The sequence below is a fragment of the Perca flavescens genome, chromosome 10 (assembly GCF_004354835.1).
Source record: "Perca flavescens isolate YP-PL-M2 chromosome 10, PFLA_1.0, whole genome shotgun sequence".
NCBI lineage: Eukaryota > Metazoa > Chordata > Actinopteri > Perciformes > Percidae > Perca > Perca flavescens.
The window spans coordinates 7,544,777-7,559,330 of NC_041340.1; the positions used below are offsets into that span (position 1 = coordinate 7,544,777).

General features: G+C 42.0%; 1 protein-coding gene across 2 annotated transcripts in view; it reads right to left on the minus strand.

Moving 5' to 3' along the window:
• Positions 1–14,554, minus strand: part of afg2a (AAA ATPase AFG2A) — a 128,998-nt gene that overhangs the window by 15,391 nt on the left and 99,053 nt on the right. The window contains exons 16-17 of one of the 2 annotated variants that reach the window (XM_028589955.1): positions 11,231–11,395; positions 10,604–10,935 (exon numbers count right to left, since the gene is read on the minus strand). In XM_028589955.1, the coding sequence (XP_028445756.1) occupies positions 10,930–10,935; positions 11,231–11,395 (171 nt within the window). In that variant the 3' untranslated portion in view covers positions 10,604–10,929. Of the gene's footprint in view, positions 1–10,603; positions 10,936–11,230; positions 11,396–14,554 lie in introns of those variants that run through there. The other variant, XM_028589954.1, reaches the window with a different exon arrangement.

The following is a 14,554-nucleotide window of genomic DNA, read 5'->3' on the forward strand; positions in this document are numbered from 1 at the left end:
TTTTTTCTTTCTTCACATAAGAGAGTCCTGGGTTGATGGCATATATCAGCTTTGTACGTTGTGTAATGTTATTCAAACGGCAACATGCTTTGTTGATGCATTTTTTGCGTCTGTGTCCTTGGTGATAAAAATCTTTGCAACAACAAATACCGGGTCATAAATCAGACAAACGACACACAGAGCCAGAGGAGGAACAGCCACAACCACAACAGGTGTTAAGAGGAAACCATTTGTCTTCCTGTGAGGGTGGTTTTGCTCTGTGTGTGTGTGCGTGTGTGTGTCATCGTGGTGGAGTGTCTGTGTGTTTCATTATACAAAGCCTTATTTGTGATCAAACTCACAATTTTTTTTAATAGCTTTCAATCGTTGCAAACAAGCTTCTACAAATCCAGCATGTCTGCTCAGGCTTCTATTTCATAATGTGGGCTTTCACAAAAAAACAAAACAAAACTAATCATCATTCCAAAACTACTTTTATGTCCTTTAAACTGATGCACAAATGCACCACATTGCTTCATCAAGTTACTACTTAACACACTGACTTTGTTGACTGGGAGCTGCAGAGGTGCTCAGTAATCTATAGGAAAGGGGGACATTAAGTATCACAGGCACATGCACATTGACGTCAAGACAGACTGTTGATCTGCCTGATTTGTACAGTACGTGCTGCATTGGAACAAGGCTTGCTCCTGCCAGTGTGAAAAAATAATAAAAAAACAATGTTAAGGGAACAATTGCGGCAGTGAGTTTGAATGGCTGTCAGCCAAGCGTCTCAGACACCTGGGCTCGGACCAAACAGCTCTCCCCCTGTTGGCAGTGAAAAGACCCACCGCTATGGAGGTCGCGGTCGGTCAAAGGCATCTGTGACTGAACACAAAGTTATTCTGATACGGCTGAATGCTGCAGCTTGAGGTTTTATTAAAATGCCCCCCCTCAAGGGAGATGGATGTTACAACACTGAGATCTGGAGGGAGGGCGGGCAGCGGGGTTGGCACTGCCTGTCAGTCACGACGCCACCTCAACGTGCTCTGCATCTAAACAGCAACTTTCAGTTCTGCTCTCACTATGTTCATGCGGTCAGAGGTGGAAAAAGTACTAAAATATTGTACTCAAGTAAAAGTACCAATACTTTGATGAAATATTACACAAGTACAAGTAATAAGTAGTTCATTTAAAATGTACTTTAAGTAAAAGTTACTTAGTTACATTAAAAAAACTATAAAACGGGGCGGGAGGGATCTCTCCCATGTAGTGAAAATAGGACAAGGGGTCATAAATCCAAAACTATTTTGTTTTTAATTAAAGAAAAATCTATACAAATGTATAAACTACGGTGGCCGACAGGGGCAAACGCCCTGCAACTTCAGAAAACACATGCAAATAGACAAAACACAAGCAAATTAAGAAAACAACTACATTAATTTGACAACACATGTGCAGCATTCAGCAAACGCGCTGCATATACACACAACACAAACAAATATACAAACGCGCTGCAATTAAAAAACGATGCAAAAAAAAAAGCAAACCCCGAAAAAAGAAGCGATGCAAAAAGAAAAACAACTTCATTAATTTGACAACACATGCATTCAGCAAACGCAATGCAAATACACACAACACAACCAAATACATAAACGCGATGTGAATAAAAAACGATGCAAAAAGAAAAGCACACAAACCCCAAAAACAAATGCAAAAGAAAAACGCTGCATCCAGATTCCACAACAGAAGTTCTCCAGACCTCTAGAGGGAGCAGCTAAGTGGAACAGCTGGATTTTCGATCCCTTTTCTGCCTTTTTTCTGCATAGTAAAAAGAGAACTCCTGTCTCATGCCCTTATTAATGACATAATATAATATATTAGTAATATACAGTCTCTGCTCCCATCTCAGCCGGGAGGCTGGTGCCGTGCTCGAGCTTCGACTTTTCAAAATAAAAGCTCGCGTTTTGTCTGCTCGTCTTCCTTTGGTGTTTTGGATGTTTTTGAACTAAACAGTACAGCAATCATGCTAATGAATACAATAACTTTTTAAGGGATGTATTACTTACAACACAATGGAGCAAGCAAAGCAGTTTTGCCTTTATGTGCAGGCCGGATTTAGGCTATTCAGTTTGATAAATCCCACGGTAAATTGGCTGGTTTACTAAACAGGGAGGGACTATTTTAAATAGTCTATTTTTTGTATTTCAAGAGCGTATTGCTCCACAATATGAATACAGATTGGTCACTTATTTTGTTGTTTTGTCACAATATTACACTAGCAGTGGAACAGCTGAGTTTTTTTTTGGGCTGGGGGGAGAGCTTAGCCTACTAACAGTCTATGAGAGAGAGAGAGAGAGAGAGAGAGAGAGAGAGAGAGAGAGAGAGAGAGGGGGGGAGAGAGACGTTCAATCTCAGAACGGTGTGCAACGGTGAGATCATAGACTGTAAATATTTAGTCTATGTTTGAGATATGTTTTCTCTCGTTTGGTGGGTGTGTCTCGGCTCGGGTCACAGCTGATACTCAATCAGCAGAGTCTGTAAACGTGTCCGTAAACTCGTGGTAATAAAACATTTAAAACTGCATCAGTGTTTAACGTTGACGTTTGTTTAAGCCACATTAATTAAGAGGGTTTAATTTCCAGGTCCGAAAGCGCATCACTGAAGTGTAGACCTCCTCAATATTGTGATTATACAACAAAATAAGTGACCAATCTGTATTCATATTGTGGAGCAATTTGCTCTTGAAATACAAAAAACAGAATATTTATAATCCCTCCCTGTTTAAAAAAACAGCCAATTTACCGTGGGATTTATCAAACTGAATCCCGCCTGCAAATAAAGACAAAACTGCTTTGCTTGCTCCATTGTGTTGTAAGCAATAGATCCCTAAAAAAGTTATTGTATTCATTAGCATGATTGCCGTACGGTTTAGTTCAAAAACATCCAAAACACCAAAGGAAGACGAGCCGACCAAACGCAAGCTTTTATTTTGAAAGGTGGAAGCTCGAGCACCCGCCTCCCGGCTGAGACGGGAGCATAGACTGTATATTACTAATATATTATATTATGTCATTAATAAGGGCATGAGACAGGAGTTCTCTTTTTACTATGCAGCCATACCCGACTCTAATAAAAAGGCAGAAAAGGGGTCGAAAATCCAGCTGTTCCACTTAGCTGCTCCCTCTAGAGGTCTGGAGAACTTCCGTTGTGGAATCTGGATGCAGCGTTTTTCTTTTGCATTTGTTTTCGGGGTTTGTGTGCTTTTCTTTTTGCATCGTTTTTTATTCGCATCATTTGGTTGTGTTGTGTGTATTTGCATCGCGTTTGCTGAATGCTGCGCATGTGTTGTCAAATTAATGTAGTTGTTTTCTTATTTGCATGTGTTTGTCTATTTGCATGTGTTTTCTGAAGTTGCAGGGCGTTTGCCCCTGTCGGCCACCGTAATAAACATCTATACAAATGTATACACATGTAATAACAACATAACACATGTCACACATGACATTTAAAACCCTTAGAAAGGTATACTGTGTAATTTCAGTTCAGACCATCCCATAAAACGTTTTCAAACAATCAATTGAAAGTGACAGTGCCATACATTGTTAGTTCTGAGGGCCATCCTTCTTTTCTTCCCAAATATAAACAACAGTTATAATGCAAATCAAGGCCAAATCACGTGTTTTGACTCCATAAATGGGTTAGACCCTAATGTTCACAGCCCAGACTAGCAGCTAGCTTCTACACACCTAAGTAGTCCGTATGAGCTAATTAGATGTATGTGAATTAACTTAGCCAGTCTCTTACATACGTTGTCCTACGGCAAGGGATGAGCAATTCATATTCCCAAGGGGCCACATGAGAAACAGGGACTGTTGTGGAGGGCTGGACCAATAGGCTAAAGTCAATTCTGCTCAATACAAATTTCCACCATATATATATACACACACACACATATGTGGATACATTTCTAATATTTTCTATGAATATACATATACGAAAGAGAATATATCTTTGTTTATTTAACAAACAATCTGATAAATTGTCTACCAAACACTCCTTAATAAACTCTCCTTTAGAATATGGCTTACTGTTTTTGGCGATTTTGTGAGATATCACAAATCTGGTCTTAACTGCTGCATCCCTGGATGCCTTGTTGCTTTTGCATCTTAACTAGCAAAGCTTCAGATGTCCGTGCCCGCTCTGCATCAGTCAAGTTGTTGAATTTCTCTGCATGTTCAGTATTGTAATCCTTTAACACAGCGATCTGTTCTCCGCAAACTAAGCACACGGCTTTATCTTTGACTTCAGCAAATAAATATTTAGAAGTCCATTTTTGGTTAAAATCTCAGCACTCTGTATCGACCTCTTTCTTTCCCATTAGCTATCATTTTGGAGGGATAACAGCTCATTCACGTCTGTGCTAATGTCTCCTAAGCTCAGTTCGCGGCTCGCCGACACATCCATGGGTCCGACCTGACCCATGGACGTATTAAGACAACGGGTCCGACACATTGCAGTTCTTCTTCCACTTCTTTTTAATTGCGACTTGCAACCAGAGAAGAAGAAGCTGCACACGTTAGCACATTCGTTTTGCGTCGAAATTGTGCTTTAAAAAATACTTGAAAAATAAAAAATGCACAACAAAACTACTCAATACAGTAATGTGAGTAAATGTATTTCATTACTTTCTACCTCTGCATGCGGGGAAATCCTGATTTCTTTTGTCAAGAACTTGTCGGGCGCCCAGATAGCTTAGTTGGTAGAGCGGGCGCCCATATATAGAGATTTATGCCTCGACGCAGCGGGACCCGGGTTCGACTCTGACCTGCAGCCCTTTGCTGCATGTCATTCCCCCCTCTCTCTCCCCTTTCATGTCTTCAGCTGTCCTGTCAAATAAAGGCCTAAAATGGCCACAAAATAATCTTTAAGAAAAAAGAAAGAACTTGTCAACATCTGCTAAGTGCTCATTGCTGTGGTGTTTTTGCACTTCACCTCCTAGAGGTCCCCTGTCAATCACACAGCACAGGGAGGTCTGCAGCACACTCGGTTAATGAAGCTTATTGAGTTTCTATAAGTTGTGGACTCAGTGACTCAGTTCCTTTCCTGTTTATTCCAAACAGGCTATACTGAAGGACACACATCAATGTGTGTGCATCTGAGGAACAGCAAACAGAAAAGCCTTTCTTTACTCTGTACATGCTCAACCGTTTTTACTGCAAAGGAAAGCAGTAAAAAAAACAAAAAAAACATTTATATTATATTCAATGAAAATATCAACACATTTGCACAATGTAATTTTCAGTCAACACGGAAGCTGCAGTACCGGTTACTATGACCAGTTAAGATTTTTTTTATACGTGGTTCCAAAAAAGTCCCCATTCTTATTCCTATCAACAGAGCTGTGATCAGCTTGGTTGTCTCTCCAGCTGGGGAAAAACACCCATCAGTGAGTATGACACCAGATGTTTTTGAAAAATGTGTCTCCCTCCACGAGACTAATTTGATCAACACAGGTGAGTGTGCGAGTGTGTGTGTGTGTGTGTGTGTGTGTGTGTGTGTGTGTGTGTGTGTGTGTGTGTGTGTGTGAATATTACTGAGAGGACACAGAGAAGAAAACATTGATTTATGTTTGAGTTTTTGTTATCTGGGCATAGATTTCTGATCGTATGGATTCAGCCTGCACCAGCCTATTTGAAGTCTTTTGATCATTTGTTTCCTAATGTGTATGTTTTGTTGAACATACATTTTGATTCACTCCTAAATCCTGTAATATCTAGCCATACACTTTTAATCAACCCCATCCAACCAAGTAAGTGGACTTAGCTAACAAGGCAGCGAGTTGGGAAGTCTAAAAGATGTCCCACTGAGTTTATTTTTATAGAGCCATAATAATCTCTGAGGCAGCATTACCAAAGAGTTTGGAATACTGAAAAGCTAGCTGCAGGACCATTTCTTTAATGGATTCAACTAAAGCTCCCATATAGACAACATATGCATGTAGCCTATATATGTAAGACTATATAAAGTAGGATCATTATGAGAGAAGATTAAAAAGACATAATGCACAATTTGCCACAGATTTAGAACTTTTTCAAAATGTTATGCCTGCGTGAGACATGAGTAAATGTGTACACATGCTCACTGGCAATATCTTAAAAACATTTTGTTGACTAAATGAGTCTGTGTGGTCAATATTTTTCTCACCTCTATAGCAAAAAATCTTCAGTTTGGAATTAAATCTCTTTATATTGAAATGTAAAAAATAAAAAAATAAAAAGCTGTGAAAACAACTGAGAGGCTTCAGCTTTTCAGCAAGGCTACAAACAAGGCCTGGAACTGACTCCGTGCATGTGACAGGGTGCAATCAATCCTCCAGGTCTTTTCCTGTCAGGGCTTGATCATAAATTGAAAAAAAGAGAGAGAAGTGGAGTAGCATCACACCTTCCTTCAGGAGCAAGTTAAGCCCTTCTTCTTCTTTTTCGAGACAACACTGTGATTACAGTATCAAATGTTGCTTCTGTTTAGGAAAGTGATGGCAGAGGTTAGTAAGGAGAGCCGGCAGCAATATTCTGGGATGAGCGTGAGTTAAAGGTGTGTGTGAAACCAGATGTCACTCGGGGCAGATAGGAAGACAGGTGATTTTAACAAGCTTCTAGCTCCGAGCTGACAACAACCGTGTCCTCCTGCATGACCCCCCCCCCACCTCCTACTCCTCTCGACCCTGCCTCCCTCTTCTCTCAAACAAGTCTGAAATCCCAGGAATGTAATTAAAGTCAAAGCTTCAGGTAGTCGGACTGCCAAGACTGAGGACTGAAACGTGCTCAATGCGCCCATTCGTGCATCACTTCGACAACAATGTGCGAGCCATCCGCAAAATGCTCGACTAATCAGCTCCCTCGTCGAGTTTTCATACGGAGAGAGATAAAAAAAAACTAAACTAAGTAATAAAATCTAAAAATCATTCTCCCTTCTTCCCTGCCGCCAATACAGGGTCACCTGCAACAATGTCATGTGGCCAGGTTGCAGGCCATAGGGCATCGAGGTTGGTTAAAACTTTACACAGGATAACGGGCCACGGTTGCAACAAATACTAATAGAATACAGCAATAAATAAAATAAAAGTAATCAACACCAGGGGTGTAGCTAATTCTAAATTCTGGACCCTTATATATAGGCATTCTCTATGGGCCCCATCCCGCATCCACGGCTATTCATTATAGTATCTTTGTGGGCCCTCCACATATGAGGGCTCTGTAGACCCCTTTTTACCCCCAGTCCGACGCCGCTGATCAACACAGCATGCTGAATCAGAACTAAGCAAGTTGTTTAGAAGGAAGTGAGGTTGCAACAGAGAAGACCCTAACCAAATCATTGTTAAAGCTCAATGATCACACAGACTACAGTTGACAGAAGATTTGTCACATTACTGCAAAGCCTCAATGCAACCAGTCGACACATAGAGAATTTTTATTTATTTAGTTTGTAATATTTATTAAATGTGATCTTGTACTTATTTATTACCTGCTACCATTGCACCAGCTATATTTACTGATCGACAGTTTTCTATTTATTGACCGGTATCTTTTAATCTGATTGTAGATTACTATTCACTGTTTGTAATGTATGCAGCATCATTGTGCCCAAAATGAATGCATGAAGTTTTACTATTATTATTTTGTCAGAGAAACTCATAATCAGCAGCTGATCTGTCTGGTTTCTTTTCACTTTAATTACCGGAAACATTTTCTGAGTAGTCAACATTTACTGGATGTACTGCAATTTCATTGACTGTAAACTGCGGTGACCGGTGTCTTCCTGCTGCAGGAAACAAACACTTTTGGATTGGACTTTTGAATCTGCTCCATTTAAAAGCTCTGGCTGTTCTTTCAGTAGAAATAGAAAGAAAAAACGTTGAGGTATCTCTGTAATGTGTAATATCTTTAAGCATAACAGTGACATATATGAGCATAAGAACAGCCAGTCAAGATGTGACCAATCAGCAGTCAGTGTGTTTGGACATTTACTTGTTTATTTACTTGGTGATTTGCTGCATTTGTCCCTTGGTGCTCTTTTCTTGTAAACACAGCATTATCTTTAGTACTGTGTTGCTCTGTTATCTGTATCCTGTTTTCTCTCAAACTTCCCCTCGGTGATCCCGGGAGTTTAAAGTTTCATCTCATCTCATCTGATCTATAGCGTTGGTATGTAAAATATAATCTGTACACAGGTGAGACCCAGCTTTTTTTCCCCCCACCTATGAACTGTTATCAGCTTGACTGTGGCATTTCTTTGATTTTTTTCCGGGGGGTTTCAAGAACTCAATGGCAAGTGACTGCAAACCTCCATTCCACAGATGAGACAGTATACCAGAAACCCCGATGTCAAACGCAACACCTGATAGCGGGGGGATTGGTTTCTTACTGCATACCTCCTCCAGGTGTACGCCTGCTTTAGGCTGCTTTTTGGAGTGGGGGCAGCCGAGTCAGGAATCAGGGAGAGAGCTTGTACTCTAGGATATAAGGAGGCCCTATAGATGACCTCCGACTGCCCTCGAGAGGATCATAATGTCAAGAGAAAAGACGGAAACAGCTCAACGCCTCGCCGTCCTGATCAGACTTGATTTTAGAACTGATTAAAAGTTTTCTGAGCTTGCTGAAAGAAAGGTTTTAATGTGTGTGGTGTGTGTGTTAAGTGAAAGTGTTAAAGCACTTGAAAACCTGGTATCAAAGCTTGAGTAATTCTCTATAAGATTAAAGGGATATGCCACCGTTTGTTGAAATAGGGCTTATCACGGTCTCCCTTAGCTGTAGATAGGTGGGCAAACGCATTTTTTGTGCATGCATTGTTTTAGTCCGGTGCAACACCGGCAGCACTGCCGCTAGTTAGCTTAGCGTAGTGAATGGAATCCTATGTTGCCGGTTAGCATGTTGTGAGTTAGCCTGGCTGACACCAGACCCTTCTCAGTTGGAACTGAGAGTGGGTCTGGGAAAGCTTCATTGACAGTTCATTTCCAAAGGGGCGTCACCAATGGATGCCACTCAAATGCCTCTGGACGCAATTGGATAGTCCTTCAACCAATCAGACCAACGGTCCGGGTGACGCTTTTCCCATCAAATATCCAAAAAAAAAAATTGGATTCTGGTTTTTGGTATCGTCCCTCCACGCCCTACTTTTTCCTTGCAGGTGTTGAATATTGCAAACTTGTTATCTTCTGCACACACGCTGAAGAATTTCCAATGTTGCAGGTTAATTCACGCAAGCAGGTACGCACGCACACACGGCGGAGAAGTTGAGAGAGGAAAAAGAGACAGAGTCCGTGTGTGTGTGCGTCCTTGAGAAGAGAACTGTAACTCGTATAACTTATGTTGTCAGTTAATTGTAGTATTGACCTGCATGAAATCGGCATATGTCACACTGACCTGCGGGTCGGCGAGCTCGTGGAGCACGGCTTCGGTAGCCGTCACGTTGAATGTAAACAAAAAGCTGCTCGCCGTCACTGCGCTATCCTCGTCTCGTAAAGCCCGCCTCAGCGGTTGTGATTGGTGTAAAGCCCGCCTCAGCGGTTGTGATTGGTGCCTCAATTTTGAGGACATTGGAAATGGGTTTGAATGGGCTCTTTGCCAGACTGACTTGCAGAGCAAATCTCAAATTTGCCGGAAGTTTGTCAGGGTTTACCCAGTCTAGTTGTGAGTAAAAGTGAGCCAACAAAAGACAAAAAAACAACCTAATTACTTGCACTGAGACGAAAAATGCATTGGCCCACCTATCTACTGCCAGCGTAGACCGTGATAAGCCCTATTTCAACAAACGGTGGCGTATTCCTTTAAATATTTGTTATTAAATGTGAAATAATGAATAAAAAAACACTTAGTTATAAATTAATAAAAGCTTAAGCCTCTGAGACCCGGGAGGGGTAGGGGATCTTTAGGGTGCGGTGGTTGGGGGGTGGGGTTGGAAGGTCAACAGTCTATGCCACATAGAAGTGGAACACATCATCTGAAAGCTGGGAATCTGAAGATCAATCTGAAAAGGTTCAAAACAATTCAATGCAGGACTCCATCCCCCCTCCCCACCGACATCTGCTTTAAAACTAGGCAGTCATATGATATAACCAAGTCATCACAACTTCTTATGTACACGGCTTCTTTCACAAACATGTCACACAGAAAGCATGACTGAGACAACAATGAAATCTGTGATTTTCAAAGCCTGCCAAGGCACGGTAGTGTCTAAATCTTTTTTAAATGGTTGTTTTCTGAGCCTGTCAGAAGACCAGCATGACATTTCTATCATGTCCGTGACCCTTGAAGTGTAAATATACAGCTGGGATTTACATTCAGAGGGAAAGATATTGTACATCTTATGGGAATGTTATTTTTCTCTGTCGAATGGTGTATGGGCTCTGAGTCAAGTTGAAGGTCAAAGACAAACATGATTTCTCTGACAAGAACAAGACAGATAGAGAGAGAACCAGGCCCCGTACAGAAAACACTCCTCATCACTTATAATCTGCAGTAAATAATACGCACAGGCTAAAACCATCCAAACTTAAAGCTGGTAAACAAGTTTATTTGGCCAAAAAGTGACGCATTCTTTTCAAAATTGAGCCCTTTCTCCTCATGGTTTCTTAGTTATTTGTGTCGCGTAGACGGTAGCAGATTCTCTGCTCAAGACAAAGTGAATCACGCCGCAGATGAATGCAGAGAGACAAATCTGTCACACAAAGGAATGTTTGTACGATCAGTCCCAGTCTGCTGTGAGATCACGAGGGCGCTCTGTGACACAGTACAGACACGACACAGACCTCATGGAAAAGCGCAGTAGCATCTCAACGCAATGTAGTTCCTTATTTAGGGTGCAGAAGCATTCAGAAGGTAAAGATGTAGGCTTGTAAATGCAGTGTTGCCAGTTTGAATCCTTGGGTCGGGCGCCCTTTGCATTGGATTATTAAACCTGATGTTTAGTAAGACATGAAAACAATTTTTTCTTCTTGAGCTGACGAGTAACAAGTCTGAAAAGTCGGTTGTCAATCCAACATCCCCAAATATGGTGAGAGAAAACTAGATGGCTTTGATTATTTAAACAATCAAACCACAACATTTTTTTAAACTTTGAAAAGCTTAAACAACACAGAAAATATATTTTTCAAGTTCATTCAAGAAATCTTTTGCATATCTCAGTGCAAAAGATAGATGGATCTTTTCCTGTTGCACTCATTATAAATCATTTAAAAGGAAATGTAACTTACCTCTGCTCCAGAATACTTGTTGGTCTGAGTCACCAGGTCATTAAGACACACATTTTGGGCCACAGGCATGTTGCGGAACTGGAGAGAAAATATCTCTTGTCTGGTCGGAGCATCTGGAAGAGGCACATAGACGATTCGGTCAAGGCGACCTGGACGCATTAGAGCCTGTGGAACGGAAAAACACTGTAAGCCTCTGGTTTACCATCATATTTCACAAATTGTCACATGCAAGTCCATCGAGTTAAGGCTTTCACATTAAAACTGAGCATGAGTGAAATCTTCTTTGGCTTACAACGGAAATATAATCACGCTATTCCAGCAAATCTTTTTTACATGATGCTTTGGCGTAACAAAAATACTGTCAGGATACTATGGCTCTGAACTTTGACCTCCTTAATGCTTGCTTGTTATGGTGGAGATCGACAGTAGGAACTGAAGCTTCCTCTACTCCTGCATTGATCGTACACCTCTTTAGACGGCACCATCAACCAAATGCCTAAAATGCAAACTGTGAAACTTCTAGCAGTCAGCGTGGAGAAAATGTTGACGTTATCTGATAAACCCTCCACTTCCTACAGATCACATCTCCGTGACCCCAAAACAGTCCTTGAGTACCCAAAGCCGCCGCTGTCTCGCTTGTCAGACGTCATTAAGTGGCAGGCGCCTCTCAAACACAGACAGTCAGACCGACAGACAAATATGCCGTGTCTCCATTCGCTTTCCCCAGCCAGGCCGTGACAAGCTGTGGTATGGTGTGGTTATTGTTTGGTTTGGGTAGTGTATCCATTTTGACCAGCCAGCTAGCTAAAGAAGAGCAGGATTTGAAAATAGCGAACATGCATTTGACTCGCCGTGAATTAGCATTTAATTTCAGCGCTGGAATAAAGAATCAACAAAAAAAAAAAAAAACTGGAACTGACAGTTTCATTTTGGTTCTTCCCCCCAAGACTCAGTGAGGCCTGGTTGTAAAGACAGTGGAGCCCCTGGCTTTGGGCCAGACAGGCCACAGCGGGGCTAAACCCCGGGCCGGCAAAGACGAGGCAGGAGACACACGCAGACGCAAGCCATGCAGGAGGTCACGTCAAGAGGGATCAGTGAAGGTTGGAGGGACTGGACCAGCAGCCTTTGAACTCTTGTTTGCATAGACATCACACTGCTATTCCTGCGTCTCTGCATGCACCATGTATCTCCCAGGCCCGACAGCCTCCTCGTTTCTTTCATAAGCAGCCTGCCATAAGCATTAGGTTGTGAATTATATTAAAGGGTTTCATGAATCCAAGTACTGCTGAAATGATAACTTTGACAATTAGTACACGTGATTAATAAATCCGTTATTTATCAAGCGAAAATGGTGCTTCTGAAATGTGAGGATTTACTGCCTTTTTCACTCATCCTATTACTTTTGTAAACCAAACCTCTTTGGATTTTAGACCGCTGGTCAGACAAAACAAGTCATTAGGATGTCAACCTGGGCTCTGGGAAATTGTGAAGGGTAGCTGCTTAATTTATTAGTCTGAAAAGAACTGTGACAGTTGAAACAATAATGAAAAAGATAAACGAAATATTGCTTTTTCAACTGCCATTTCCAACGTCAAGAATAAACTTTGAACCTCAGCTTTAAAGCCAACGTGGACAAGAGGCCCTCGAAGGGCCTTAAAAAATATGGAAATTTGAACATCCACAATCGACTTTGAGGGGTTATTCTTTTGTCACCTGCTATTTCCATAACCTTAGTGATAAAGACAAACATTGGGAGTTGCAGCCCTTTACTCAATATGACAGAAACCATTAAATGGTCTTTGCCATGTTAAATTTTAAGTCCATCTGCTTGCAAAGTGTGCCGGATGCGATTTTAAGAGTTTTGTTTTATGGTTTTCTTTATTTCCCCTCTGGATAACCAATTACCGTTTACTAGGGCGATGGACAGTTTTTCCGCCTTTTATCTGTTGCTTTTTGTGTTCCTGTGTATGTGTATGAAACACGAGCGGATAGAAACTAGAGACAAACATTAGTAGTAACCCTGAGGTAACCACAACAGAGCCATGGCTGACAAAGGAGCAATGGATCATGAGAGGAAATGTTGTGTTTTTCAGGTCTCTGGATTCTTCCACTCTGGGTCTGGCTGTGGGTGACGAACCATCGGCGTAACGGAATGGATTAAGAGGAATAACCTCACTTTGATTTAAAGCGGGAAAAGGATGGCTGTTGGGGAGACCTGCTGGGAGATGGATGGATAGCAGGTTTGAGGGCTGCAGCATTAAAGTAAAGTCATAAGGGCTTGAGACTTGGGGGACTTGATAAGATGCGTCTGGCAAAACAACTATAAAACAACACATGTGAGAGTTAGTTTGATGTCAAGGTTCTTCCCACAGATTAGTGTGTATTGTAGATGTGTGTGTGTGTGTGTGTGTGTGTGTGTGTGTGTGTGTGTGTGTGCAGAGGGTGAGACACATGCAGTGTGGATTGCAGTGTGTCACAGCAGGTTGAGCTAGTCGCGGCAGTGCGTATTGCACTATGCAGAGGACGTGCCAGGGACACTTCCTGAGTTGCTCTCCCTGGAAGAATCTGGCGGCTGCATGCCAACACAAACCTGCTGACCCCCGGCGAAATAACTCAACACAGACAGACACTCCACTGCACAACAAACAAATGCAATGCAAATGCAATTCTGGTAAACACTCTTCGGCTCGGTCTTTTTCATTTCCGATCCATTTCTCCTAGTGCAAAGACGCCGTCTGCTACTTTATCAGCCGTTAATTCTCTCCACACACATAATGGAGAAGTGCCCGTGGCTTCCAGGCGCTCAGGCTCCAAGGGTTCCAAGGCGCTCCCAAAAAGCAGAGCCGACCCTCAACTTTGAGACTGCTAAACTCATCTGACTGCCCTGGAGGGAAAGAAAGGTTTTTTTTTTTTTTTCTTTCCTCTCAGAAAGAGCAGGGGGCCCATCCATCACTTAACAAGATACACTTCCTGTTCTCAAGGGTCCAGGGGTGGGGGTAGGAGAAGAGGAGGAGGAGGGGGAGGGGGAGGAGGTAAGGGGGGGACCCCGAGAGACAAATACTTGGCTTGGCATGTCGGGCAAGCGTTGACGGGCTCTTTTCGTAACGGCATCATTGCACCTGAAGTCTTGGCTCGACTGGCAGAGGGCAAGAGAAGAAGGAGGGAGGGAAAGAGAAAAGAAAGGAGACGACAAAAACAGCCAGACCAAGAGACCCAGACAAGCCACTTGAAAGAACTAAAGGACCAAAACCCTACAAACAAACACAGATAAGTGGCATGGGAGACAGAAAACCACCATCAACAAAATGCAGTCGGATAAATTCT